Below are 26,687 nucleotides of genomic sequence, written 5' to 3'. Positions count from 1 at the left end.
TACAGTCTAAAACATTTTGTTTTTTTAAATGCAAGCTATTGTGACACCAGTGAGTGAGTGGTGGCACTGGGCAGGCCCTGAAACGCACACTCGTAAAGGAAACTACCTGCTATTATATTACAGTCAAAAAAAGTTTTGTTTTGTTTAAATGCAAGCTATTGTGACACCAGTGAGTGAGTGGTGGCACTGGGCAGGCACTGAAATGCACACGTGTGAAGGAAACTGACTGCTATTATATTACAGTCAAAAAAGTTTTTTTTTGTTAAATGCAAGCTATTGTTACACCAGTGAGTGAGTGGTGGCACTGGGCAGGCCCTGAAACGCACACTCGTAAAGGAAACTACCTGCTAATATATTACAGTCAAAAAAAGTTTTGTTTTGTTTAAATGCAAGCTATTGTGACACCAGTGAGTGAGTGGTGACACTGGGCAGGCACAGAAACGCACACTAGTAAAGGAAAATGACTGCTATTATATTACAGTCCAAAAAGTTTTTTTTTTGTTAAATGCAAGCTAGTGTGACACCAGATATGAGTGGTGGCAGTGGGCAAGTGGGCACAGTATACGCTGTGAGCCTGACACACAGGCTGGCAGGCAGGCAACTGCAATTACATTACACAGAAAAAAAAATCAGACTGATGTTCTAGCCCTAATAAGGGCTTTTTGGGGTGCTGTCCTTACTGCAGAGATCAGATGAGTACTTCAGGACTGTAGTGGACACTGAATACTACCTAGCTATCAATTTCCCTATCAAATCAGCAGCAGCTACACTGTCCCTACTCTCATTAAGAATGCAGCTTCATAATGAATGTAAAATGGATGCTGTCCAGGAGGTGGGAGGGTCTGGGAGGGAGGGTCTTCTGCTGATTGGCTGGAATGTGTCTGCTGACTGTGAGGTACAGGGTCAAAGTTTCCTCAATGATGACGAATAGGGGGCGGACCGATCATCACATATGTTCGCCGTCCGTGGCAAACGCGAACAAGCAATGTTTGCCAGGAACTATTCGCCAGCGTGACTGGGCCCATCACTTCAAGGGCCCTGGCCGCAGCTGTGACAACTGCGACTGTGGGTCATCCCAACTTCAGATACATTGAACTGCCACAGTGGCCCAGGGCCCACGGTTGCTGGGTGAATGGCAGGAGGGGAGCACTGTGCTGTGCTGTTCCCCTCCTGCTGGTCTCTGTGTGTAGTGTGGCCGAGCAACGAAGTCTGACAGGAAGTGTTCAGTGAGAGACCACTTCCTGTAGACTGGGTACTGCTCAGCCATGATACACAGAGTCAGAAGGTTCAGGATGGGAGGGGGAGAGGGTTAAGAGAGGGAATGAGACAAATGGAGTCGCTGAGTGGAGTAAGAAACATGGAGGGGTCTGGGGGGAATTAAACACATGGAGGGACTGGGGTGGGGGGGACATGAAAGGGACTAGGGAAGGGAATGAGATAAATGAAGCTGCCCTGGGGGTAAGATAGAGAATGATACAAATGAAAGGGCTAGGGGGAGAGGGAATTAAACAAATGGATGGATAGGAGGAGAGGGAATGAGACACATGGATGGGCTGAGAGAGAATGAGACCCATTGAGGGGCTGGTGGGGATAAGACACATGGAGGGCCTTTGGATGCTGAGACACATGGAGGGGCTGGGGGAATGGAACACATAGAGACACTCAGGGGAAATGAGACACATGGAGGGGCTGGAAGGGGAAGGCGACACATTGAGGGACTGGGGAGGGGGAATGGGACACACTGAGAGACTGGGAGGAGGAAATGAGACACATAGAGGGGCCCTGGTGGTATGAGAGGGAATCAAACAAATGGAGGGGCTGGGGGGAGAGGAAATTAGACAAATCAAGGGGCTGGGGAGGAGAGGAAATTACACACTTGGAGGGGCTGAAGGGGGAATGAAACACATGGAGGAACTGGGGGGATAAGACAAATGAGACACATAAAGGGGCTGAGGGGGAATTAGACACGTTGGGGTTGTGGGGGAATGGAACACATGGAAAAGCTGGGGATAAAGGAATAAGACTCAAAGAGTAGCTAAGAGGGTAGGGAATGAGCCACATTGTTGTGCGGGGGGGGGGGGGGGATCAAACACATGAGGGGGCAAGGCAATTTTCACACCGGGGCCTGGAGGTTTCTAGTTACGCCTCTGCCTACAAGATATGTCCAGTATCTCTAATGTAAGACGGCAAGTTAACTATGTGGTATTGTTGATGATAATCTATCCAGAAAGGGGGACATTAGGAAGGCAATAGAAGAAATATAAGAAATAATATGGCAGCCTTAAGGTTTCCAAATTTTCAGAATATGATGAAAAACAGAAAAAGCTGTAGAGTTTAATATAAAATAAGAAAATTATTAAAATAGGCAATTTAAATTATGTGTAGGAGCATGAATCCATGAAAATTACTTTTTATAACTGACTTTTTTTTCTTTTCTATTCTTTAGATTGGATGTAAAATTGCTGTAGTAATGTTTATTTACTTCCTGGCAACAAACTACTATTGGATCCTAGTTGAAGGACTGTATCTACACAGCCTGATTTTTGTGGCCTTCTTTTCCGATACCAAATATTTATGGGGGTTCACTTTTATTGGCTGGGGTAAGCATCTTTTCAAGTTAAAGTAGTATATTATTTAATTATTGTTTATAATTTGTTGCTGACAAAAAATTATTGGAAACGGAAAAACTCTGTAATAATTAAAGTAGAGTGTAGTTAGGCATGCTGTAAAATCTGTATTGGTTCAGTTGATAGAATCTCCCTGAAATGTTTATAACCAGCTGACATACATTATTATATTTCAGGTGGCTGTGTGCATGTTAATATGTATCTAGCCATAAGGCAGTATACTTACTGTAAATTATTGTATAGAGCTTCCATCAAACATTGTAGGGTCTATCACAAAGCAACTAAATGTTCCCCCGGTCATGTACCCCCCAGAATCATGTGTACACACACACACACAGATGAAAACATTCCAAAACACCCAGGTCAAGGTATAATACCCCCCTCACAGTGAGGCACTTCCTCATGAGAAAACAACATCACATGTCACAGCAGTAAAATAGTATAACAGTAGGAAGAAATGTTCATAGAAATCTTGTAGAACGAGGAAATCTTAATGTTCAACGATGAAGAAAAGTAAACACCATATGCGCAGATCCATCCTGCAGTGTGAACGATGAGTTGAGTTAAGCTGTAAGAAAGTATAATAGGTGTTAATCACATGGGAGGCGAACTGGAACAAAAAAGTGTCCATACGAATAGACATTTTTAATATAAAATTGTAGATTATGCTATCTTTAGTGTACCTATAATCTTAATTTTATTAATGGCAGGAGGCAAATATTTGTTTTAGTCTCTCTGTACTAGAACTCCACGTCTCCACAGTAGCACATTAAAGAAGAGAAAAAACAACCAACCAGAAAAAAGTTAGATATAATAAAACTCCCCTCCCCACACATAACTTTCTCTTTCAAGCTACAACAAAAACAGAACAAAAGGCAGAAAAAACAATGTAGATAAAAAACGAAGTCCTAGATACAATGAATGCAACACAGTCATCCATCCGAGAAGAGATGTCAAACCTGGCAGCACAGACTGACTGTAAACTGAAAAGAGAGAAACTGAATTGAAAGGGTTGGTTAGATAATGAAATGTACTCTGAACAAAACATGCAGGCACCCAGTGCAACAACCAGAAATACCATAATATACAGAGATCCCAACCCTTACGTGGGAAGCGGACACATGAACAAGTGACAGGTATCAGAGACAACAAGCAGAGTTGCATACTTACCTTATTACCCCAAACTTTTGAAAGTTTGCTTCTATCCTGAGGAAGTCGGATCGACAAATGCGTAGAGCCCCAGCAAGAACCCTATAATTTGGTATAAGCAGTCTTTTTTAAATGTTTACTGTGTATACAGGTGATACTCGAAAAATTTGAATATCATGCAAAAGTTCATTTATTTCAGTAATGCAACGTAAAAGGGGAAACTAATAAATGAGATAGACGCATTACATGCAAAGCAAGATAGTTCAAGCCGTAATTCGTCATAAGTGCGATGATTATGGCTTACAGCTCATGAAAACCCCAGTTCCACAATCTCAGTAAATTAGAATATTGTGAAAAGGTGCAATATTCTAGGCTCACAGTGTCCCACTCTAATCATCTAAGTAAGCCATAACACCTACGAAAGGTTTCTGAGCCTTTAAATGGTCTCTCAGTCTGGTTCAGTAGGAATCACAATCATGGGGAAGACTGCTGACCTGACAGTTGTGCAGAAAACCATAATTGACACCCTCCATAAGGAGGGAAAGCCTCAAAAGGTAATTGCGAAGGAAGTTGGATGTTCACAAAGTGCTGTATCAAAGCACATTAATAGAAAGTTATGTATGTGGAAGGGAAAAGTGTGGAAGAAAAAGGTGCTCAAGCAGCAGGGATGACCGCAGCCTGGAGAGGATTGTCAGGAAAAGGCCATTCAAAAGTGTTGAGGACTTTCACAAGGAGTGGACTGAGGCTGGAGTCAGTGCATCAAGAGCCACCACACACAGACGGATCCTGGACATGGGCTTCAGATGTCGTATTCCTCTTGTCAAGCCACTCCTGAACAACAAACAACGTCAGGAGCGTCTTACCTGGGCTAAAGAAAAACAGACCTGGTCTGTTGCTCAGTGGTCCAAAGTCCTCTTTTCTGATGAGAGCACCTTTTGCATCTCATTTGGAAACCAAGGACCTAGAGTCTGGAGGAAGAATGGAGAGGCACACACTGCAAGATGCTTGAAGTCCAGTGTGAAGTTTCCACAGTCTGTGTTGATTTAGGGAGCCATGGCATCCGGTGGTGTTGATCCACTGTGCTTCAGTAAGTCCAGGGTCAACGCATTTGTCTACCAGGAGATTTTGGAGCACTTCATGCTTCCTTCCGCAGACAAGCTTTATGGGGAAGTCTGACTTCATTTTCCAGCAGGACTTGGCACCTGCCCACACTGCCAAAAGCACCAAAGCATGGTTCAATGACCGTGGGATTACTGTGCTTGATTGGCCAGCAAACTCGCCAGACCTGAACCCCATAGAGAATCTATGGGGCACTGCCAAGAGAAAGATGAGAGACATGAGACCGAACAATGCAGAAGAGCTGAAGGCTGCTAATAAAGCATCCTGGTCTTCCATAACACCTCAGCAGTGCCACAGGCTGATAGCTTCCATGCCACGCCACATTGGGGCAGTAATTGCTGCAGAAGGGGCCCAAACCAAGTACTGAGTCCATATGCATGCTTATACTTTTCAGAGGTCCGATATTGTTCTATGTACACTCCTTGTTTTATTGATTGCATGTAAGATTCTAAATCATCGCACTTATGACGAATTACGGCTTGAACTATCTTGCTTTGCATGCAATGCGTCTATCTCATATATTAGTTTCCCCTTTTAAGTTGCATTACTGAAATAAATGAACTTTTGCACAAAATTCTAATTTTTCGAGTATCACCTGTATATTGTTTTGTGATATGTGCTTTTACTGCAGTCTGTGAAGGAGTAGTGGGAGTTAGCTGCTGATCTGAGCTGCTTGACAAGCATCCTGCACTTTCCTTTCCTAAAGTATCATTTGCACTTTAGCACATGCACTTTATACCATAATCATGTTTTATTAAAGCTGCTATTCCTAAGGGTTTTTCTTTGCCATTTTTGGCTTATATATTGCAATATTTGCATATGTATTGTGCTATTGCCTAAATCTTGATTTTATTTAATCTTCAATAAATTGAATGCTACATTTTTATTGATAGTTTCGTCTTTTTGAGAATCCTATTATTATTGGCAACTAAAGTAATTGTGGTGCCCTGTTATCTGATTCAGTTGTGGTTTCATGTCTGCTTTTTGGATGCATCAAAATCTCTTGCTTCCTTTGATAGGAGAAACTGCCGTAGGAGTTTGTCCACAATGGTGTGAATAATAAAAGCAGTGTGCAGTTGCCTGCTCGATACAACACAGAGTATACCATAACCTACACACCTGCAATAACTGGGGCTCATCCATTAGCAGTACAACCTCCAGGAGTATATCTTGTAGGGAGGTATAGAGGCACCAACAAAGTGGGCCAATCATAGGAGCTGTACCAGAGACAGCCAGTTCAAACAGCCCATACCCTGTCCAATAAGGCATCAGGGAAAGTGCAAATATGGTGGGATGGTCTCCCCCAGTAATTCCTCAGTGGGTATATCCCGGGTGGAGGTACAGTGGCACAAACCAAGCAGGCCAATTATTGGAGCTGTAACAGAGACAGCCAGCTCAAACAGGCAATACCATGCCTGATCAGGTAGCATAATAAATAAATAAAATACATTGTAGAACAGCCATTAGATCTAATGGAGGGATTCTCTCCAATTTCCCAGCTCTTATGATGCAGCGTCTCCAAGAGGCTCTGGCGTAAGAGTGGTAATATCAGCGGCAAACTACAGTATGTAGTACAAACATCCATATTGAATTGAGTTTGTGAGGGATGCCCCTCTAATAAGACACCAGTACCATGTCCTGATATAAGCCTGTAAGATAAATGAAGGCTGACATTAGCAGGATAAATAACCATGTTGGATAGTGTCAAGAGACGGGCTCGCCCTCCAATAAGGGAATCATAATCCAGTACTGTAATAAACTGCAACACAAAATAAGTATTCCTATTGGGCTGTGCATATGAGAGGGGCTCAGTAGTGGGCTGAGCATATGAGAGGGACGCATTCTCTAATAATGTAATCAGTATCCATGTCCGCATCGGGCTGACAATATAATAGGGCCGCACCCTCTAATAATAAAATTAGTGTCTGGCTGAGTATATGACAGAGAGTCACCTTCTAATCATGCAATTTGCATCAATATCGGCATCGGGCTGAGGATATGGGAGGGCTGCAGCCTTTTATAATACAATCAGAGTGCATATTAGCTTCAGGATGAATATATGCAAGGGGCTCACCCTCTAATAATGCAATTTGCATCATTATTGGCATCGGGCTGAGGTTACCGGAGGGCCGCACCTTTTTATAATACAATCAGAGTCCATATCAGCCACAGGCTGAGTATATGTGAGGGGCTCACCCTCTAATAATGTAAGTCGTAGCAATATCAACTTTGGGCTGAGGTCATGAGAGGAGTCCACCCTCTAAGAATTAAATTACACCCAGTATCAATCATATGAGAGGTGGACCCAAACTAGGAAGAAACAAAGCTGACAGTAGTCGGAATAACAATTCAGCCTAGGGCCGTGCCCATGAGTCTAATAAGGAAGTCAGTCTGATAAGCTGCAATACCCATGTCAGGGGTCCGCGGGCTAGTAGGGGAGGCTGCTCGCAGCTCGCAGCACTCACCCTCAGTCCATCGCCGCCCGAGGTCTCCCCTCCTCCTACCTGTCGGCGAGCGGCATCTCCTCTCCGCCGCTCGCCGCTCGCATCCGTCACGCCTCCCAGCGGCAGCATGTATAACGCTGCACGCTGGAAGGTCGTTGATTTATGCAAACGCCGGGGTCACGTGAGTGACCCGGCGTTAAAGCAACAGTACCACAATCACAGTGGGAGGCTTAGATATCTCCCACGTGTGATTGTTAATACTGATTGGAAGTTATCCAAGCATCTCCTCTCCGCCGCTCGCCGCTCGCATCCGTCACGCCTCCCAGCGACAGCATGTATAACGCTGCACGCTGGAAGGTCGTTGATTTATGCAAACGCCGGGGTCACGTGAGTGACCCGGCGTTAAAGCAACAGTACCACAATCACAGTGGGAGGCTTAGATATCTCCCACGTGTGATTGTTAATACTGATTGGAAGTTATCCAATCAGAATTTAACCTAGGGTATTTATACTCACCTTTCCTGTTCCTTCCTGCCCTGTTGTGGTCTTTGCTGTATAGTATTGATTCTGAACTTGTGATTTCTGGTTACGTACTCTCTGGCTTGTTGATCTGACTTTGTGACTTTCTCCTACCCTTTGACCTCGGCTTGTTTATCGTTATCCTGTTTTCTGGTTCCCCTTACTCGGCTTGTCTCCTGACTATTCTGTGTGTGCTTAGCCCGGCCACTCTAAGGTCCGGTACGGCACCTTTTCTGTGTGTGTGTGTGTCTGTTAGCGTGTTGGGTTCCCGGAATCGTGACATTACAACAGGGCCATTATGGAACCTGCTGACATTCCACAGCTCCTAGTTAATCAGGAGGCTAGAATGGATGGTTTAGACCATCGTATGGATCAGTTTGCCCAGGCTTTACAAACCATACTGGCTTGTACTGCCCACTTGCAACCTGCCGTTCAAGAAGTTGTTGCTGCTGGGCCAGAACCCAGCCCTGATCCGGTAACCGCTCCTGCTCACGTGGTTCACATGACGCCACCTCAGCGCTATAGCGGTGATCCAGCATTGTGCCGTGGTTTCCTCAACCAAATTGATATTCATTTGGTGATGAATCCGCGCTCATACCCCACTGACAGAGCCAAAATTGCTTTTCTGATCAACCATTTGTCAGGAAAAGCTCTAGCATGGGCCAACCCCATGTGGGAGAACACGTCCCCAATGTCCTTTGCAGACTTTCTAACAGCTTTCAAACGTACGTTTGATCAGCCCGGCCGGGTTGCTTCTGCTGGCAAAGCTCTGCTCAGGATCCGACAGGGCAGTAGATCAGTAGCGGATTGTACCATTGAATTCCGCACTCTGGCAGCTGAAGTGGTTTGGAATAACGACTCTCTCATAACAGCTTTTCAGGAGGGTTTGGCCGCTTACATATTAGACGAAATAGCATCCAGGGAATTGCCTATTCTTCTGGATGATCTAATAGATTATATCATTCTAATTGACAACCGTATAAGAGAGAGGCGTAGTCAAAGAAGAATGAATACACAGGGGTTACCTGCTTTACCCAGTACTGCACTACTAGCGTTACCTCCCCCTACTCAACCACCTCCCGAACCCATGCAATTAGGTGCTGTAGGCTTATCGGAAGCTGAAAGGACATACCGCAGAAGGGAGGGCTTGTGCCTTTATTGTGGTAAGAGGGGGCATCTCCAAAGTAACTGTCCTAGTTTGCAGGGAAACTACAGCACCTAAGGCCTAGAGAGGGGTCGGCCTCGGGTGTTATGGTTTTTCCCCCTCATGTGTCCATCTCCAGACCATTCATTACGGTTACTCTTTTGGTCAATCAAACCACGATTACAACTAAAGCCTTGATCGATTCAGGTGCTGCAGATAACTTTATCGATGAGAACTTTGCTAAAACCGCAGCCTTGAATCTGATCCAAAAGGCCACACCCTTGGACGTTGAGGCCATAGATGGTAGACCACTTGAGAAACCCCTGGTGACCCATGAGACCCAAGAAATGGTAATGGCCGTGGGTGCCTTACACAAAGAAAGGATAACCTTCCAAATAATTGACTCCCCTACAGTTTCCATCATACTGGGCTTCCCCTGGTTAGTTAAGCATAACCCGGTACTTGATTGGGGTTGTTTGGATATACTCTCCTGGGGGGAATCCTGTCAACGAGACTGTATGGTCCGTTTACGTCCCGTTTGTTTACTCAATGTGCCTACAGCTAAACCCCTTTCTGTTTCTGTCCCCCTTGTCTATGCAGACCTTGCATTGGTCTTTGAAAAAAGGTAAGCTGATAGACTACCCCCACATCGGGATTATGATTGTACCATAAACTTGTTACCTGGAAAGATGCCTCCTAGGGGCAAGGTCTACCCGCTTTCTGAGAAAGAAAACCAGGTCATGGAGGAGTACATACAGGAATCCTTACGTAAAGGTTTTATCAGAAGGTCCTCCTCTCCGGCTGGTGCTGGTTTCTTTTTTGTTGCCAAGAAAGAGGGCTATTTAAGGCCATGTATAGACTATAGAGGCCTGAATAATATAACTGTAACGCTCAATTGTTGATAAGATGGAAACAACTGCAGATTTCTGAATTTGATAACGTTTATTACTTTAAAATAAAAAAGATAATCAATTTTGAACTGTCTCTTTAATTCCTGGCAGGTTATAACCAGCAGCGGTGTTTGAAGTTGTTTTAGGATAAGGTAACTTTAACACAACCAGCGAGAAGTTCCAAATTAGGATGCAGATAATTAATAAGTGGAGCAGAATGCAAACTACTTAGATTAGAGATGGTTTTATATTAAACTTGAGCCAATCTGGTTTACTTAACTTATGAAGGAGAGATAATCCAAATTGGTGATGGAGGTTCCACAGAGGATCGAGGTTGCAACAGGCAAGAGAATGTCCAGAAACAGTCCGAGGTCGTAGGAGAGGAGAAGGAGGGTAAATGATTAAACAGTCCGGGTCCGATACACAGTAGAAGTAAATATCCAGTTTGAAGTTCGCGGGAGCTTTCGAGTTGATCAAGCACTGTGGTGTTGGCGCGGACTCTCTATGAACCCTGGGAACGACCACGTCATAGGAGGGGGAGTGGCCGCGCTCCGAGAACCCGGAAGTCCACGGTTAGCGAATGCCGGAAGGTCTGACAGAACCCCCCTCATAAGAAGCAGCCACCGGATGCTGTCAACGAGGTCTGGATGGGTAGCGAGCATGGTACGCGTTGATAAGTCGACGAGCATGCACCGCGGAGGACGACACCCATGAGTCTTCGTCAACACCGTAGCCCTTCCACCGGACAAGATATTGTAAGGAACCACGATGGATTCGTGAGTCGAGAATCCTCTGAACCTCGTATTCTTCTTCACCTTGTACCAGAATGGGATCAGGAGTGGTATGAACATCCCTCATGAAAGGGTCGGAGTGGTGTGGTTTAAGCAACGACACATGGAAGACTGGATGCAGTTTCATGGTAGGTGGAAGTTTCAATCTAACCACGTTTTCGTTGATGAGTGACAATATACGAAAAGGGCCAAGGAAGAGTGAACTTAGTTTCTTTGAGGGACGGTTGGTAACAATGTTTTTTGAAGAGAGCCATACGAGATCACCAACCTTGTAAGTAGGGGAAGGTCGTCTACCAGTATCGAAAAACTTTTTCTGAGCAGATGATGCATTTTTAAGGTTATCACGTAACTTGAGGAAGAGGGCAGACATGAACGAGTTATGGTTGGAGACGTATGGATTAGAAGAAGGAAGTCCTTGATCAGGAAATGAAGAAGGATGGAATCCAAAATTTGAGAAGAATGGAGTCATTTTGCTACTAGCGTGTACCGAGTTGTTGTATGAGAACTCTGCCATTGGTAACCACGTGATCCAATCATCTTGTAAATGAGAGCAATAACACCGCAAGTATTGTTCAAGACATTGGTTAACTCTCTCTGTTTGTCCGTTGGTTTGAGGATGATAGGCTGAAGATAATTTACGTTGAATGTTGAGGGAGGAACACATCTCATTCCAGAATTTGGAGGTGAACTGTGTTCCTCTGTCTGATATGATTTCTTCAGGAAGACCATGGAGTTTCACGATGTTGTTGATGAATACTTTTGCAAGTTCAGATGAAGAGGGTAATTTCTTTAAAGGAATAAAATGGGACATCTTGGTGAAACGGTCTACCACCACCAGAATGGTGGTATGATGTTGCGAAGGAGGGAGTTCTACCAAGAAATCCATTGAGATGGACTGCCAAGGTCTTTCTGGAACAGGTAGGCTCAGTAATTGACCGAATGGGGGATGATGGTCAGATTTTGATCTCAGACAGGTTGGGCAGTTTTTGACATAAGATTCTATGGTTCTGTCCTGGCGAGGCCACCAGTAATATCTTTTAGACAGCTCCAGTGTTTTTCTTGTACCAGGATGACCAGCCAGAGGGGAATCATGAATCAAGGAGAGTATTTTATTCCTAAGCAAGGGAGGAATGTATAACCTGTCTTTGAAGTAGTACAACCCGTCCTTTTTTGATAGATTGTTTTGTTTGGGAAGTTCAAGATCTTCTTCTTTAAGATGTTTAATCTCATCAGTTAATGACGAAATAATACCTATGATTTTAGGAGGTTGAGTTTCGTTTACAGGAAGATCTTGGTGAATTCTGGACAGGGCATCTGCCTTTTTATTTCTGGATCCCGGTCTGTAGATGATTTGAAAATTAAAACGGGAAAAGAAAAGATTCCAGCGTACTTGTCTGGCAGAGAGTGTTTTGTTGGAATGAAGATATTCAAGGTTCCTGTGGTCGGTATAAACAATTACAGGAGTGCGTGTGTCTTCAAGTATGTGACGCCAGTTTTCGAATGCAGCTTTAATACTTAATAATTCTTTTTCTCCTACAGGATAATTGCGTTCAGCAGGAGACAAAGATCGTAAAAAAAAAGCTACTGGATGGAGAGGATCTTGAGGCGTTTGGTGTTGAGAGAGTACAGCCCCGATAGCTGTATCAGAAGCATCCGTTTCCATGACGTAGAGAAAAGCAGGATTAGGTAGTTGAAGAATGGGAGCACTTGTGAATCTCCGTTTTAATTCATCAAAGGCTGCTTGAGCCTCTTCGTTCCAAGCAAAGGATCGTTTACTGCTATTGAGCAGGTTGAGGGGATGAGCAACCTTAGAGTAATTTTTAATGAACTTCCTATAGAAGTTGGCAAATCCCAAAAAACGTTGTAAGTCTTTAGTATTAGTAGGAGTAGACCAGTTGACAATGCAATCTATTTTGGAGGTATCCATACTTATTGAATGAGGGGAGATAACATATCCCAAAAAAGTGATTTCATTGACTTCAAATATACATTTTTCTGGTTTTGCGTATAATTTGTGTGTTCTTAATCTGGATAATACCCATCTCACGTGTTTTCTGTGTTCTTCAAGGTTGTTGGAGTAGATGAGAATATCATCTAAGTAAATGATGACACAAACGTCTAGGAGATCTCGGAAGATATTGTTAATGAAATGCTGAAAGGTTGCAGGGGCGTTACATAGCCCGAAGGGCATGACAAGATATTCGTAAAGACCATATCGGGTTCTGAACGCCGTTTTCCATTCATCATTGGCCTTGATTCTAACAAGGTTATATGCTCCACGAAGGTCAAGTTTAGTGTAGATGGTAGCTGTTCTTAATCTTTCAATCAACTCATTGATCAGGGGAAGAGGGTAACGATTCTTAATAGTTATTTTATTTAAAGACCTGTAATCGATGATGGGGCGTATAGTCTGGTCCTTGTTTCTCACAAAAAACATGCTGGAAGCGGCTGGTGAACAGGAAGGTCTAATGAACCCCTTCCGGAGGTTTTCATCTAGGTATTCCTTGAGGGTTTTTAGCTCTGATTCAGAGAGGGGATAAATATGTCCAAAAGGGATAGGAGCACCAGGAACAAGGTCAATCGGACAATCATATGGTCGATGAGGAGGAAGTGTCTCTGCTTCCTTTTTACTGAACACATCAGCAAACTCCGAATAGCTGGAAGGTATAGTGGATTCCCTAGTAACATGCAAAATGGGGATGTGTTGTAGACATGTTTTCTGGCAATATGCAGAGTTAAACGTGAGAGAGAAAGGAGCCCAGGTAATAAGTGGGTTGTGAGTCCGTAACCAGTCTATCCCCAATATTATAGGATAAAGAGGAGAATTTATGACATCAAAAACAAGAAATTCGGAATGGACATAATTAGTAGTAATCCTTAAAGGGACAGTTTCAAGGCGAATGGGCCCCGAGGAGATTAAGGAGCCATCAATAACTCTGACAGAGACGGAATTACGTTTTTGAACACAAGGAATTTTATTTTTTGTAACAAAGGATGAGTCCAGGAACACCCCATTAGCACCGGAATCAATAAGGGCCTTAGTAGTAATTCTTTCTTTGTCCCACTGTAATATGAGAGAGACAGAGGAGAAATGAGAGGTTGGTTTAGAAGGAAGTACACTCATCATAGCCGTGGTAGAACCATGCTTACCGCCTCTTGGACGTTTCAATAGGGGACAGTCTGGGACCACATGTTCTTGCGAAGCACAGTACATGCAGAGGTTCAGTTGTCTTCTTCTGGTTCTCTCTTCTGGAGTAAGAGGACTTCTCACAACCCCTATTTCCATAGGTTCAGCGGGAGTTATAGGTTTCTCCGGTGCCTTTGAAGAGGTGAAGGGTTTTTTCCATAGAGAGCTAGTGAGTGATTTCTCAGCTTTTCTTTCCCTAAGTCTTCTGTCGATACTGATTGACAGTTGAATAAGTGTATTTAGTGTAGTAGGTAGTTCAGTTCTGGAGAGCTCATCTTTGACAGCTTCAGATAACCCAATACGGAACTGGTTACGTAGAGTTATGTCATTCCACTGAGTTTCAGGTGCCCATCGTTTAAATTCAGCAATGTAATCTTCAACAGGCCGGTTTCTTTGCTGCAGTGTTCTGATGGTTAAATCTGCAGTCGCTTGTTTGTTTGGGTCTTCGTAAAGGAGAGACATGGCTTCAAAGAATTCATCCAAAGAATCCAATATGGGATCATCGTTCTCAAGAAAGGAATGGGCCCAGGCCATGGGTTCACCTCTCAAAAATGAAATAACAGAACAGACTTTAGATCTTTCTGTGGGATATGATCGGGGTTTTAATGCAATCAACAACTTGCAAGAATTGATGAACTCTCGGTATTGGGACCTGTCTCCAGAGAATTTTTCGGGGTTGGAGACAGCAGGGTCACTAGCCGAGTGTGTAACTGTGTGAGGAGTATGGGTTTGCAAGTCCCTTACATAAGTAAGGATTCTTTCATTGGTGATCTGTAGATCTTGCATGCCTTGAGTGAGAGTATCCACCCTTTGGTTTAATCTGGTGATTTCAGAAGTGAGATCTGCTGTATCCATTAATTAGGCTTGATCAATCTGTAACGCTCAATTGTTGATAAGATGGAAACAACTGCAGATTTCTGAATTTGATAACGTTTATTACTTTAAAATAAAAAAGATAATCAATTTTGAACTGTCTCTTTAATTCCTGGCAGGTTATAACCAGCAGCGGTGTTTGAAGTTGTTTTAGGATAAGGTAACTTTAACACAACCAGCGAGAAGTTCCAAATTAGGATGCAGATAATTAATAAGTGGAGCAGAATGCAAACTACTTAGATTAGAGATGGTTTTATATTAAACTTGAGCCAATCTGGTTTACTTAACTTATGAAGGAGAGATAATCCAAATTGGTGATGGAGGTTCCACAGAGGATCGAGGTTGCAACAGGCAAGAGAATGTCCAGAAACAGTCCGAGGTCGTAGGAGAGGAGAAGGAGGGTAAATGATTAAACAGTCCGGGTCCGATACACAGTAGAAGTAAATATCCAGTTTGAAGTTCGCGGGAGCTTTCGAGTTGATCAAGCACTGTGGTGTTGGCGCGGACTCTCTATGAACCCTGGGAACGACCACGTCATAGGAGGGGGAGTGGCCGCGCTCCGAGAACCCGGAAGTCCACGGTTAGCGAATGCCGGAAGGTCTGACAATAACAGTTAAAAATGCTTATCCTATCCCTCTCATTACTGAGTTGTTTGACCGTGTCAAAGGTTCTAGATTTTTTACCAAACTAGACCTCAGGGGGGCTTATAACTTGGTTCGTATAAAAGAAAACGATGAATAGAAGACAGCGTTCAATACACGCAGTGGGCATTACGAGTATCTAGTCATGCCTTTCGGACTGTGTAATGCTCCTGCTGTCTTTCAGGACCTCATCAATGATGTCCTTAGAGATTTACTACATGTCTGTGCCGTGGTCTATCTCGATGATATACTTGTGTTTTCTCCTGATCTGGAGTCTCATCATGCCCATGTGAGGAAGGTACTTAAGAGATTGCTACAAAATGGTCTTTATTGTAAATTGGAGAAATGTTTATTCGACCAAAAATCAGTACAATTCCTAGGGTACATCATTTCTGAACAGGGGTTCAGCATGGATCCTTCAAAATTAGAAGCCATGTTGTCTTGGCCTCTTCCTCGAGGCCTTAAAGCAATACAGCGATTTATAGGTCTTGCCAATTATTACCGCAGGTTTATTAAAAACTTTTCATCAGTCATTGCTCCTATCACTAAACTGACTAAAAAGGGTTTGCACCCCAGGGTTTGGACTCCTGAAGCCATTAAAGCCTTTGAGACTCTCAAAAAGGCATTTGCCACTGCCCCTGTGTTACACCATCCCGATCCTTCCCTTCCCTTTGTAATGGAAGTAGACGCTTCAGAATCAGGTGTGGGAGCTGTATTATCACAAAGACTATCCTATAACGAACCCCTCCATCCCTGTTGCTACTTTTCTAAAAAACTATCTGATTCGGAGAAAAATTACGACGTCGGGAACAGGGAATTATTAGCTATTGTGATGGCTTTTAAAGAGTGGAGATACTTATTAGAAGGAGCCAGACACGAAATCCTGGTTATAACTGATCATAAGAATCTCTCCTATATAGCTGATGCTAAAAGATTGTCCTCTCGTCAAGCCAGATGGTCCTTATTTCTTTCACGCTTTCAGTTCATTATCACATATAGGCCTGGGTACCGTAATGTCAAGGCTGATGCTATCTCCCGACAATACGAACCTTTGGAGTCTATTGCCCCCGCTCCTGAACCCATTGTACCCACGTCTAAGATAATAGCCGCTACCCGTTTGGTTATTTCGTCCCTTTTCCTGGATGGTATCAAGGCATACCAAACCCAAGCACCCTCTGAGACACCTGTTGATAGATTATACGTGAAAGAAAGAGATAGAAAGAAATTGTTGGTTTTATTTCACACCGCCAAAACGGCTGGTCACCCAGGGGTTACCAAAACATACAAGGGTCTCCTTCAACAATTCTGGTGGCCTTCACTTAAGAAAGACGTAGTGGATTATGTGCAGGCTTGTCGTGTTTGTGCACAGTGTAAGTCCCCTACTGTTAAACCCCAGGGTCTCCTGATGCCTTTGTCCGTACCCAAGAAACCATGGACCCACCTATCCATGGACTTTATTGTTGATCTTCCTTCATCCGATGGAATGACAGTAATTTTGACTGTGACTGATAGGTTCTCTAAGATGGCACACTTTATTCCACTCAAAAAACTACCTTCTGCGGTTCAGTTGGCTCGGGTGTTTGACAATGAGGTTTTCCGCTTGCATGGTATACCACAGGATATCGTATCCGACAGGGGTCCTCAGTTTGTCTCTCGGTTTTGGAGGGGCTTTTGTGCTGAGATGGGGATTTCCTTGTCATTTACCTCCTCCTATCATCCACAATCCAATGGAGCTGCCGAACGGGCGAATCAATCTGTGGAGTTGTATTTACGCTGCTTCACGAATGCACACCAGGACAACTGGTCTCACCTCCTTCCCTGGGCTAAATTCGCCAGAAACACCGTGACTCATTCGTCCACTGGCTTAAGTCCTTTTTTGGTTGCTTATGGGTTCCAACCCTCTGTCCTTCCCGGCGTATTCTCCGACAAGGGAATACCCGCTTTGGACGAGCACCTAACCTCCTTACGGAAGATGTGGGATCAGGTCCATGCTACTCTTTCTCGGGTGGCTGTTGCTCAGAAGAGATTTGCTGATCGCCGTAGAGGTGCTGCTCCTTCTTATGTTCCGGGTGATAGGGTTTGGTTGTCCTCTAAGAATCTCCGCCTCAGGGTCCCCTCAATGAAATTCGCACCCAGGTTCCTTGGCCCCTTCAAGGTATTGCGTAGGGTCAATCCTGTGTCCTACTCCCTGGCCTTACCTCCTTCCTTCACGCCTCCCAGCGGCAGCATGTATAACGCTGCACGCTTGAAGGTCGTTGATTTATGCAAACGCCGGGGTCACGTGAGTGACCCGGCGTTAAAGCAACAGTACCACAATCACAGTGGGAGGCTTAGATATCTCCCACGTGTGATTGTTAATACTGATTGGAAGTTATCCAATCAGAATTTAACCTAGGGTATTTATACTCACCTTTCCTGTTCCTCCCTGCCCTGTTGTGGTCTTTGCTGTATAGTATTGATTCTGAACTTGTGATTTCTGGTTACGTACTCTCTGGCTTGTTAATCTGACTTTGTGACTTTCTCCTACCCTTTGACCTCGGCTTGTTTATCGTTATCCTGTTTTCTGGTTCCCCTTACTCGGCTTGTCTCCTGACTATTCTGTGTGTGCTTAACCCGGCCACTCTAAGGTCCGGTACGGCACCTTTTCTGTGTGTGTGTGTCTGTTAGCGTGTTGGGTTCCCGGAATCGTGACAACCCAGAAAACTAAGGAAACTAAAAACGGCTGCCTGGAGTGCGGGATCCAAGATGGCTGCCGGTAGCCAAAAACAAAATGGCCGCCTCAGATCTCAGGAGATGAGATCTAGGATGGCTGTTAAAAAAACCTGCAAAATAAATTTAGTTAAAATAGCGACTAAATAAACAAACCGACTTGGAACTAAGAACTAAAATGCCAAATGCAAACGGAGTTAGGCAAAATATGAAGCCTCCTTCACATCACATGGTAAAATTTCATGCTGCCAGGGTCAAACAGATAAACACATCAGCCAAACTCATACATAGCCTTCATATGTTTTTAGCCACACTTTTGTTTGGTCACTTTTTTCCCTATTGTCTACATTAGCATGCAAGTACAGGTTGCCAGGTCCCTTGCTCTCACTTCTGCTTCTTGTGTAATGGGAGGAAAAATTCAACACCACATCCACCTAACTATCCCACCTACTGGTGGGATGAAAGCTGACAACATTATCTGGTAAAATGGCTGCTTATTGGGTTATCCATAATGTACATAGTTTGCTATCGGGAGATACTATTACATTCCCAACTGAACCCCCATAAGCTTGCAATAAATTACCTTAAGCAGGGCCCTTTGAGAGCCAGATAACATACATACCCATACCTGAAACACGTTATTAGTTTGTATTTATTTTAAGCCATTCTTATTGTGTTGTCTTTTTAAAAACCTCTAACATAATGCTTGACATATTTTACTATTTTCCCTGTAACTTAGATTGTAGAATACAAATATAAAATATTTATGTATAGGATTTTGTTAATATAATGCAGTCTCACTAAAGAAAATCTTAACAGAAGAAATAAAGTGTTGTGCATACTTTATGTAAAATGTTACAACTTAAATTATAACCAAAGAAGATCAAGTGCAATTCTTTTATTTCTTTTTTTATTACATTTTATTTTTTGTTATCATTGCATAATGTATATACATGAGCATACAAAAAACATGTAAATGAGGTCTGTCAGTAAAGAAACATTTTCAATATTTTCATAATAAGGTAGTGTTGACAGATTATAAATGCATCTTACAATGTGTTTATCTTTATAATCAGTTTTTACAAAAAGAATAAGAGTATAAGAACCAAAAAGAAAAACATAGTAAGGGTAAGCAGCATATGTGCTATCCAACAATATAGCTTGTAAGAAGCTATTTTTGAATTATAGCGTTGTATTCTTTATTGATCTATACTCCAATGTCAAATATAAATTGTGATCGGTAATCACCTGTGGGGGTATATTTTTTCTATAAAAATGGTCACCAAAGCCACCTCCTCTGGGCTTATCTCAGTGACCGTGGACAACTTAAATGTATATGTGTTCAGGAACTGAGAGATCTGGGTGATCTGTACACCTCTTAAGGGAATTTACACCATGGATCCCACATTGTCAAAAAGGTTGGGTCCTCTTCAGTACTTCGTAGAGTTTCTACTTTCCCTATCCACTCCTGAGTGGATAGATTTTCTAAGATCTACACATAGTTGGGATTAGTGCTTTAGCCACCTTAGGGAGATGCGGTAGGAGCGAACACCAATATGTTCCTGGGTATTGTGATGTAGGGTGGAACAACACTGTGTCAGGTGTAAAAGGTAGGACCACTGAGGTTATCAAGCATACCAATTTATAAATCTTAGACCAGAATCTTTGAATTTTAAAGCAGAACTGCCAAATGTGAGCAGCTGTGTAAGTCTCTTTCCCACATCTCCAAGAGACTTAAGAGTTGGCCTGTGACATCACATGTAGACTGTGGGGCATATAATTTATTAATTGCACATGTGTATCGATGGAAGAGTGGCTGGTGTATAATGTGGTTTTCTCTCATTACTGTGAACGTAAATGTAAGTGAATTTCCCTAGCCCAAGTTCTAATAAATGTCAGTAGTGTGTGTATGGTTGCTCTTTTAACATCCTATACATTACAGATATGTGGCATGTAATTGGTTTCTGAGCAATACACATCTGATCAAACCTTGTATTCTCCATCTGTAGTATGTGCTTAAGGAAGGTGGACTGTATAAAATGCTTTAATTGGAATAATAAGAATTTGTAGGACATAGACCGCTGGCTGGGTGGAATCACCTGTAACAATGGGGTAATTCTTAGGTGGGTTGCTGCTGGTAGAAAGGTTAAGTGAAGAATGCTCACCATTTCTGGGGGGAACGGTGGGATGTGAGACAGGATTGAGAAGTGAAACCGGAGTTGTTAGGACCCATGAGTGAATATTCCCTCCATACCTGTAGTATAGGAAAGAGTGATCTGGGGGGACAATAAATTAAGTGAAGTATCCTTCCATGGCAATGTGTTTAATGGAACAGCAGCCACTGACTGCTCAATTTGCTTCCACTGTTTCACTACACCCAGTCTAGACCACATGTAAACCTTGGTTAGGGTAGTTGCTAGGTAGTAATGGTATATATTGTAGGCTCTGTCTTCCCTTTTACTTCAGGTATGTCAGAATTTCAAATTTAATGAGAGAGTTTTCTCATTTGACCATATAAAGTCTGCAAAGGTGGAATGCAGTGCATGGAAAAATTTCATTGTTATATGTATGTTGAATACCTGTAGAAGGTATAGGGCATATGGGAGTATATTCATTTTAAGGATATGTATCCTGTCAATCAAATTAAAATGAGGAAGATTCCATTTCCTCAGGTCTGGTTTAATAGATGACAATAATGGAGGAAAGTTGTGGGCATACCACTGGGACGGAGAAGTAGTTATTATAATGCCAAGGTATTTCAATTATGTGTTTGCCCAAGCAAATGGAAACGTAAGATTAAGGGATTTCACTACTCTTTGTTAAGAGTATTAATGTTAATGTTAATAATTTCACTCTTTTCAGTGCTGACTTTAAATACTGAAATGGAACTGTAAACCTCTATCTCTTGCAGTAGAGCTGACAATGAGATTGTTGGTGTGTCCATAGAGATTAAAAAATCATTGGAAGAAGCTAATACTTTGTATTTTATTTAAAAAAGGTTCAAAATCCTTGCCTGGAGGTTATAGACATGTGAGCCTAACTTCTGTAACTGGGAAAATATTTAAAGGGCTATTACGAGATAATATTCAGGAATTCATTGGGAATCACAAAGATCAGCAATAATCGGCATGGTTTGAAGAAACATAGTTCATGTCAGACTACATTATATGCCCAAGCAGCACTAACTTTTCTGGGGCCTCACCCCTTTCAAACCTTGAGTATAGAACTAGACACTTTAGAACATGGTATCTTTCTCTCAAACCCAACCTTCAAGTGCAGGTTAGACAATCCACATCCTCTTTTGTTGGGGAAGCATTGGAAGTATATTCACTACCCATCCCAATGGCAAAAAATTAGATTTAATGCACTACTGCTCACTGTTCAGCAAGGTTAAGGAAACCTAATTTAAAATCCTCACTTTTAGGTACAGAACATTGATGTAAGCTGTTGGCCTGTCTTACTTTGGACATTGCTGGACGTGTGAGCGGGCGAGCCTCTGCATTATGTAAATAAATTGTAAACAAATTACATGATGGTAAATAATAAACAGACAGTCTTGGGACATTAACAAAATGGTTGAGGATGTGTAGATACAAACCATAGATAGATCAAAGACTGAAACTAAATGCTAAAGCTTATCTCTCATTTAATCCCATGTGCCTGACCACATTTACACTCACTGGCCATAGCATTGGCCATTGCATAAATTATAAAATAAACAATTTAGATACATAAATGAGAAAAGGAAAGTAAAACAAGGATTAGTTAGATTAAAAACAAAAGAAGGAAGATATGTAGAAGAGGATAAAGGTCTAGCTGACTGCCTCAATTAATAATTTTGTTCAGTATTTACAGATGAAAATGGAGGGCATCAGTTAGGAAAAAGGCCAAATGAGTAATTTGTTACATGTGAGTTTACAGAGGACGATGTTCTCGATATTTCAAAAGTAAAGACAGATAAGTCAATGGAACCTGATGGAATAGACCCAAAGTTATTAAAAGAGCTCAGTGGTGTACTAGCAAAACCATTAACAGATTTATTTAACCAATCATTGTTAACATGAGTAGTCCCAGAAGATTGGAAGTTAGTGAATGTTGTGCCCATTTACAAGAAAGGTAGTAGGGAGGAGTCGGGCAACTAAAGGCCAGTAAGTCTTACTTCAGTAGTGGGGAAAGTAATGGAAACCAAACTAAAGGATAGGATTGTTGAACATCTAAAATCACATGGATATCAAGATCAGAGACAACATGGGTTTAGGGAGATCATGCCAAACTAATCTTAATGATTTTTTTGAATGGGTAACTAAAATAATAGTTCAGGGTGGTGCAGTAGACATTGCTTACCTAGATTTCAGTAAGGATTTTGACATTGTTGGACATAGTAGGCTTATCAATAAAATGCAATCTTTATGTTTGGATTTCAATATTGTTGAATGGGTAAGGCAGTGGCTGAGTGGCAGGCAATAGAGGGTTGTAGTCAATGGAGTATATCCGAAGCATGGGCTTGTCACCAGTGGGGTACCTCAGGGAACTGTAATTGGACCCATTCTCTTTAATATTTATATTAGTGATATTGCAGAAGGTCTTGATGATAAGGTATGTCTTTTTTGCTGATGATACTAAGATATGTAACAGGGTTGATGTTCTGGAAAGGATAAGCCAAATGGCAAATGATTTAGGTAAACTAGAAAAATGGTCAGAGTTGTGGCAGCTGACATTGAATGTGGATAAGTGCAAGATAATGCATATTGGACGTAAAAACCCAAAGGCATAGTACAGAATATTTGATAGAGTCCTAACCTTAACATCTTAGGAAAGGGATTTAGGGGTAATTATTTCAGATTACTTAAATGTAGGCAGACAATGTAATAGAGCAGCAGGAAATGCTAGCAGAATGCTTGGTTGTATATAGAAAGGTATTAGCAGTAGATGGGGGAAGGGCTCAAGCCATTGTACAGAACACTGGTGAGACCTCACTTGGAGTATTGTACGCAGTACCGGAGACCGTATCTCCAGAAGGATATTAATACTTTAGAGTTCAGAGAAGGGCTACTAAACGGGTTTATGAATTGCAGGATACAACTTACAAGGAAAGGTTAAAGGATATTAACATGTATAGCTTGGAGGAAAGATGAGAAATTTAAATACATAACGGGAATCAACAAAGTAAAGAAGGAGACTATATTTAAAAGAAGAAAAACTACCACAACAAGAGGACATAGTCTTAAATTAGAGGGATAAAGATTTAAAAATAATTTCAGGAAGTATTACTTTATTAGAAAGGGTAGGTGTACTTAACTATTTACACTTGGCTTCTTTATTGGTTTTATTTTTATTAAATAAATCATGACATGGTGTAATGTCATGTGTTATTCATCTGAGGTTTTATTTACCTAATTTTAATCACTGGCGTTCTATTAAGTAGCTTAAAAGCCATTGCTACTTATTGGAACACCGTAACGGCTTTCAGCCCCAGCACCCAAGCTGCACTCACTTCCACCTTGATCCGTTTCTGGACGAATGCCTAACAGCCCAGACAGTCTCCACCCAGCAATTTAGGCCCATCGGACCATATGAAAGTGTGATCACATGGTCAGTATAGCTGGCTCAGGATCTGTGGTGCCGTCAGGCAGTCCACGATATATATATAAAAAAACAGAAGAATTCCTTGCACTCACGCTTTCTTGATAATAATTTTAATAGAAAATCCTTCATTATGGATTTTCTATATTTATATATATATATATATATATATATGTATATATATATATATATATAAAAAGGAAAAAAGCCTTGCACTCCTACTCAATCAGTTAGGACTAGACCCGGTGCTCGATTGCACTAATTAAACACGAACAGAAATAATCAGCACTCCTAGGATTTGTGAACAAAAAAATGTATTGTTTATTTCAGTTGTCGACGTTTCAGCTCCACTTGGGAGCTTTTATCAGTTTTCATCAATGTTTGCTGTCCTGATGAAAGCTCCCAAGTGGAGCTGAAACGTTGACAACTGGAGTAAACGAGAAGTTTTTTTGTTCACAAATCCTGGGAGTGCTGATTATTTCTGTTCGTATATATATATATATATATATGTATATAGCTTCCAATGGTACCCAGCACACACACTTTCAAAAATAAAAAAATGACGGGTGCATTACAGCCATAGCCAAAAACGTATAAAATATAATGAAAAAAGGCTTGCACTCACGGTCTGTTATTGTAGTAAAACAATTCTTCTTTATTCCAACATTCTAAAACATAGTTGCTGTCATCAACGTTTCAGCCACTGCTTGTGGCTTTCATCAGGATCAATTCAGCACAAAAAATTGTGCTGAATTGATCCTGATGAAAGCCACAAGCAGTGGCTGAAATGTTGATGACAGCAACTATGTTTTAGAATGTTGGAATAAAGTAGAATTGTTCTACTACAATAACAGACCGTGAGTACAAGCCTTTTTTCATTATATATTATATAATATACATATATATATACAGTATCTCACAAAAGTTTTTTTGTAAATATTTTATTATATCTTTTCATGTGACAACATGAAATGACACTCTCCTACAATGTAAAGTAGTAAGTGTACAGGCTGTATAACAGTGTAAATTTGCTGTCCCCTCAAAATAACTCAACACACAGCCATTAATGTCTAAACAGTTGGCAACAAAAGTAAGTACACCTCTAAGTGGAAATGTCCAAACTGGGCCCAAAGTGTCAATATTTTGTGTGGCCATCATTATTTTCCAGCACTGCCTTAACCTTCATGGTCATGAAGTTCACCAGAGCTACACAGGTTGCCACTGGAATCCTCTTTTACTCCTCCATGACAACATCACTGAGCTAGTGGATGTTAGAGACTTTGCGCTCCCCCACCTTCCATTTGAGGATGCCCCACATATGCTCAATAGGGTTTAGGTCTGGAGACATGCTTGGCCAGATCATCACCTTTACCTTCAGCTTCTTTAGTAAGGCAGTGGTCGTCTTGGAGGTGTGTTTGGGGTCGTTATTGTCTCCGAAGGGAGGGGATCATTCTCTGCTTCAGTATGTCACAGTACATGTTGGCATTCATGGTTCCCTCAATGAACTGTAACTCCCCAGTGCCGGTAGCACTCATGCAGGCCCAGACCATGACACTCCCACCACCATGCTTGACTGTAGGCAAGACACACTTGTCTTTGTACTCCTCGCCTGGTTGCCGCCACACACACTTGACACTATCTGAACCAAATAATTTTATCTTGGTTTCATCGAACCACAGGGCATGGTTTCAGTAATCCATGTCCTTAGTCTGCTGTGTGTGTATTTAGCAAACTGTTTGCTGGCTTTCTTGTGCATCATCTTTAGAAGAGGCTTCCTTCTGGGACGACAACCATGCAGACCAATTTGATGCAGTGTGCAGCATATAGTCTGAGCACTGACAGGCTGACCTTCTACCCCTGCAACCTCTGGAGCAATGCTGGCAGCACTCATATGTCTATTTTCCAAAGACAACCTCTGGATATGATGCTGAGCACGTACACTCAACTTCTTTGATCGACCATGGCAGGGCCTGTTCTGAGTTGAACCTTTCCCGTGAAACCGCTGTATGGTCTTGCCCACTGTGCTGCAGCTCAGTTTCAGGGTCTTGGCAATCTTCTTATAGCCTAGGCCATCTTCATGTACAGCAACAATTATTTTTTTTAGATCCTAAGAGAGTTATTTGCCATGAGGTGTTATTTTTTTTTTATATATATAAATCTTTATTTTCCTTTTTAAAAATTCATTCAAGTACAGATACAGCTTTCAACTGTAAATTTTAAACACAGTACAAAAAGTTACTTTGCAATAAGATATTAAATATAAATAACAGTAGGATCGTGCTTCGAATAAACATCAACCAGTTTTCTGCTGTATCTACAGCCGTACAAGCATACCGTACATACAGTTCATCTGATCCACACATCGCATTTTCACTACTACCTAAGATTGGCTATCTATATCAGGGCGGGGGGGGGGGGGGGGTTGAGTTTTATGGTTAATATATCTAACCCAAGGGACCCAAACTTCATTATATTTTTCTCTAGATATCTTGTTTAGAGCTATCCCAGCTTCCATGCTGCATTGGTAATCTATCTGTGTACATATATCATGCCAGTTTAACGCACCCATAGTTCTCCAATTTCTAGCCATAACTATTTTTATTGCCCTACAGATGTGAATCATAAGAATTTTTAATTTTATATTGCTTTTTGGCAGGTCTAGATGAAACAAAAACATTTGAGGCGTAATCACAGTCTGAATCTCAAACACAAAATCTACCAGTTCCGCTAAGATTAATTTCATAGGTTTCAACTCCTCACAGTCCCACCAGATGTGGGAGAGTGAACCTAACTCCTTGCCACATCTCCAACAATCTGGTAGGAGTGTGGGTTAAAATCTATGAAGGCGAGTAGGCACCAAGTACCAGCGGTATACTAGTTTGAAGTACACTTCCTGTATATTCACCCCATGTATATATCTTTTTACTGCTTGTAAACCCAACAACCAGTCCTCGACCGAAGATGAAAAATGAAGTTCTTGCTCCCATTTATTCATTGCTGGCACTTTATCT

General features: G+C 42.0%; 1 protein-coding gene across 1 annotated transcript in view; it reads left to right on the top strand.

Annotated features, from left to right (window-relative positions):
* The window catches only part of PTH2R (parathyroid hormone 2 receptor), a 544,685-nt gene that overhangs the window by 293,109 nt on the left and 224,889 nt on the right, over positions 1–26,687 (top strand). The window contains exon 7 of the mRNA XM_063429445.1: positions 2,447–2,600. Coding sequence (XP_063285515.1) covers positions 2,447–2,600 — 154 coding nt within the window. The remainder of the gene's footprint in view (positions 1–2,446; positions 2,601–26,687) is intronic.

This window comes from Pelobates fuscus, chromosome 8 (genome assembly GCF_036172605.1).
Source record: "Pelobates fuscus isolate aPelFus1 chromosome 8, aPelFus1.pri, whole genome shotgun sequence".
NCBI lineage: Eukaryota > Metazoa > Chordata > Amphibia > Anura > Pelobatidae > Pelobates > Pelobates fuscus.
Note: the sequence above shows the minus strand (reverse complement) of the source record. Positions and strands in the feature narration are given on the sequence as shown.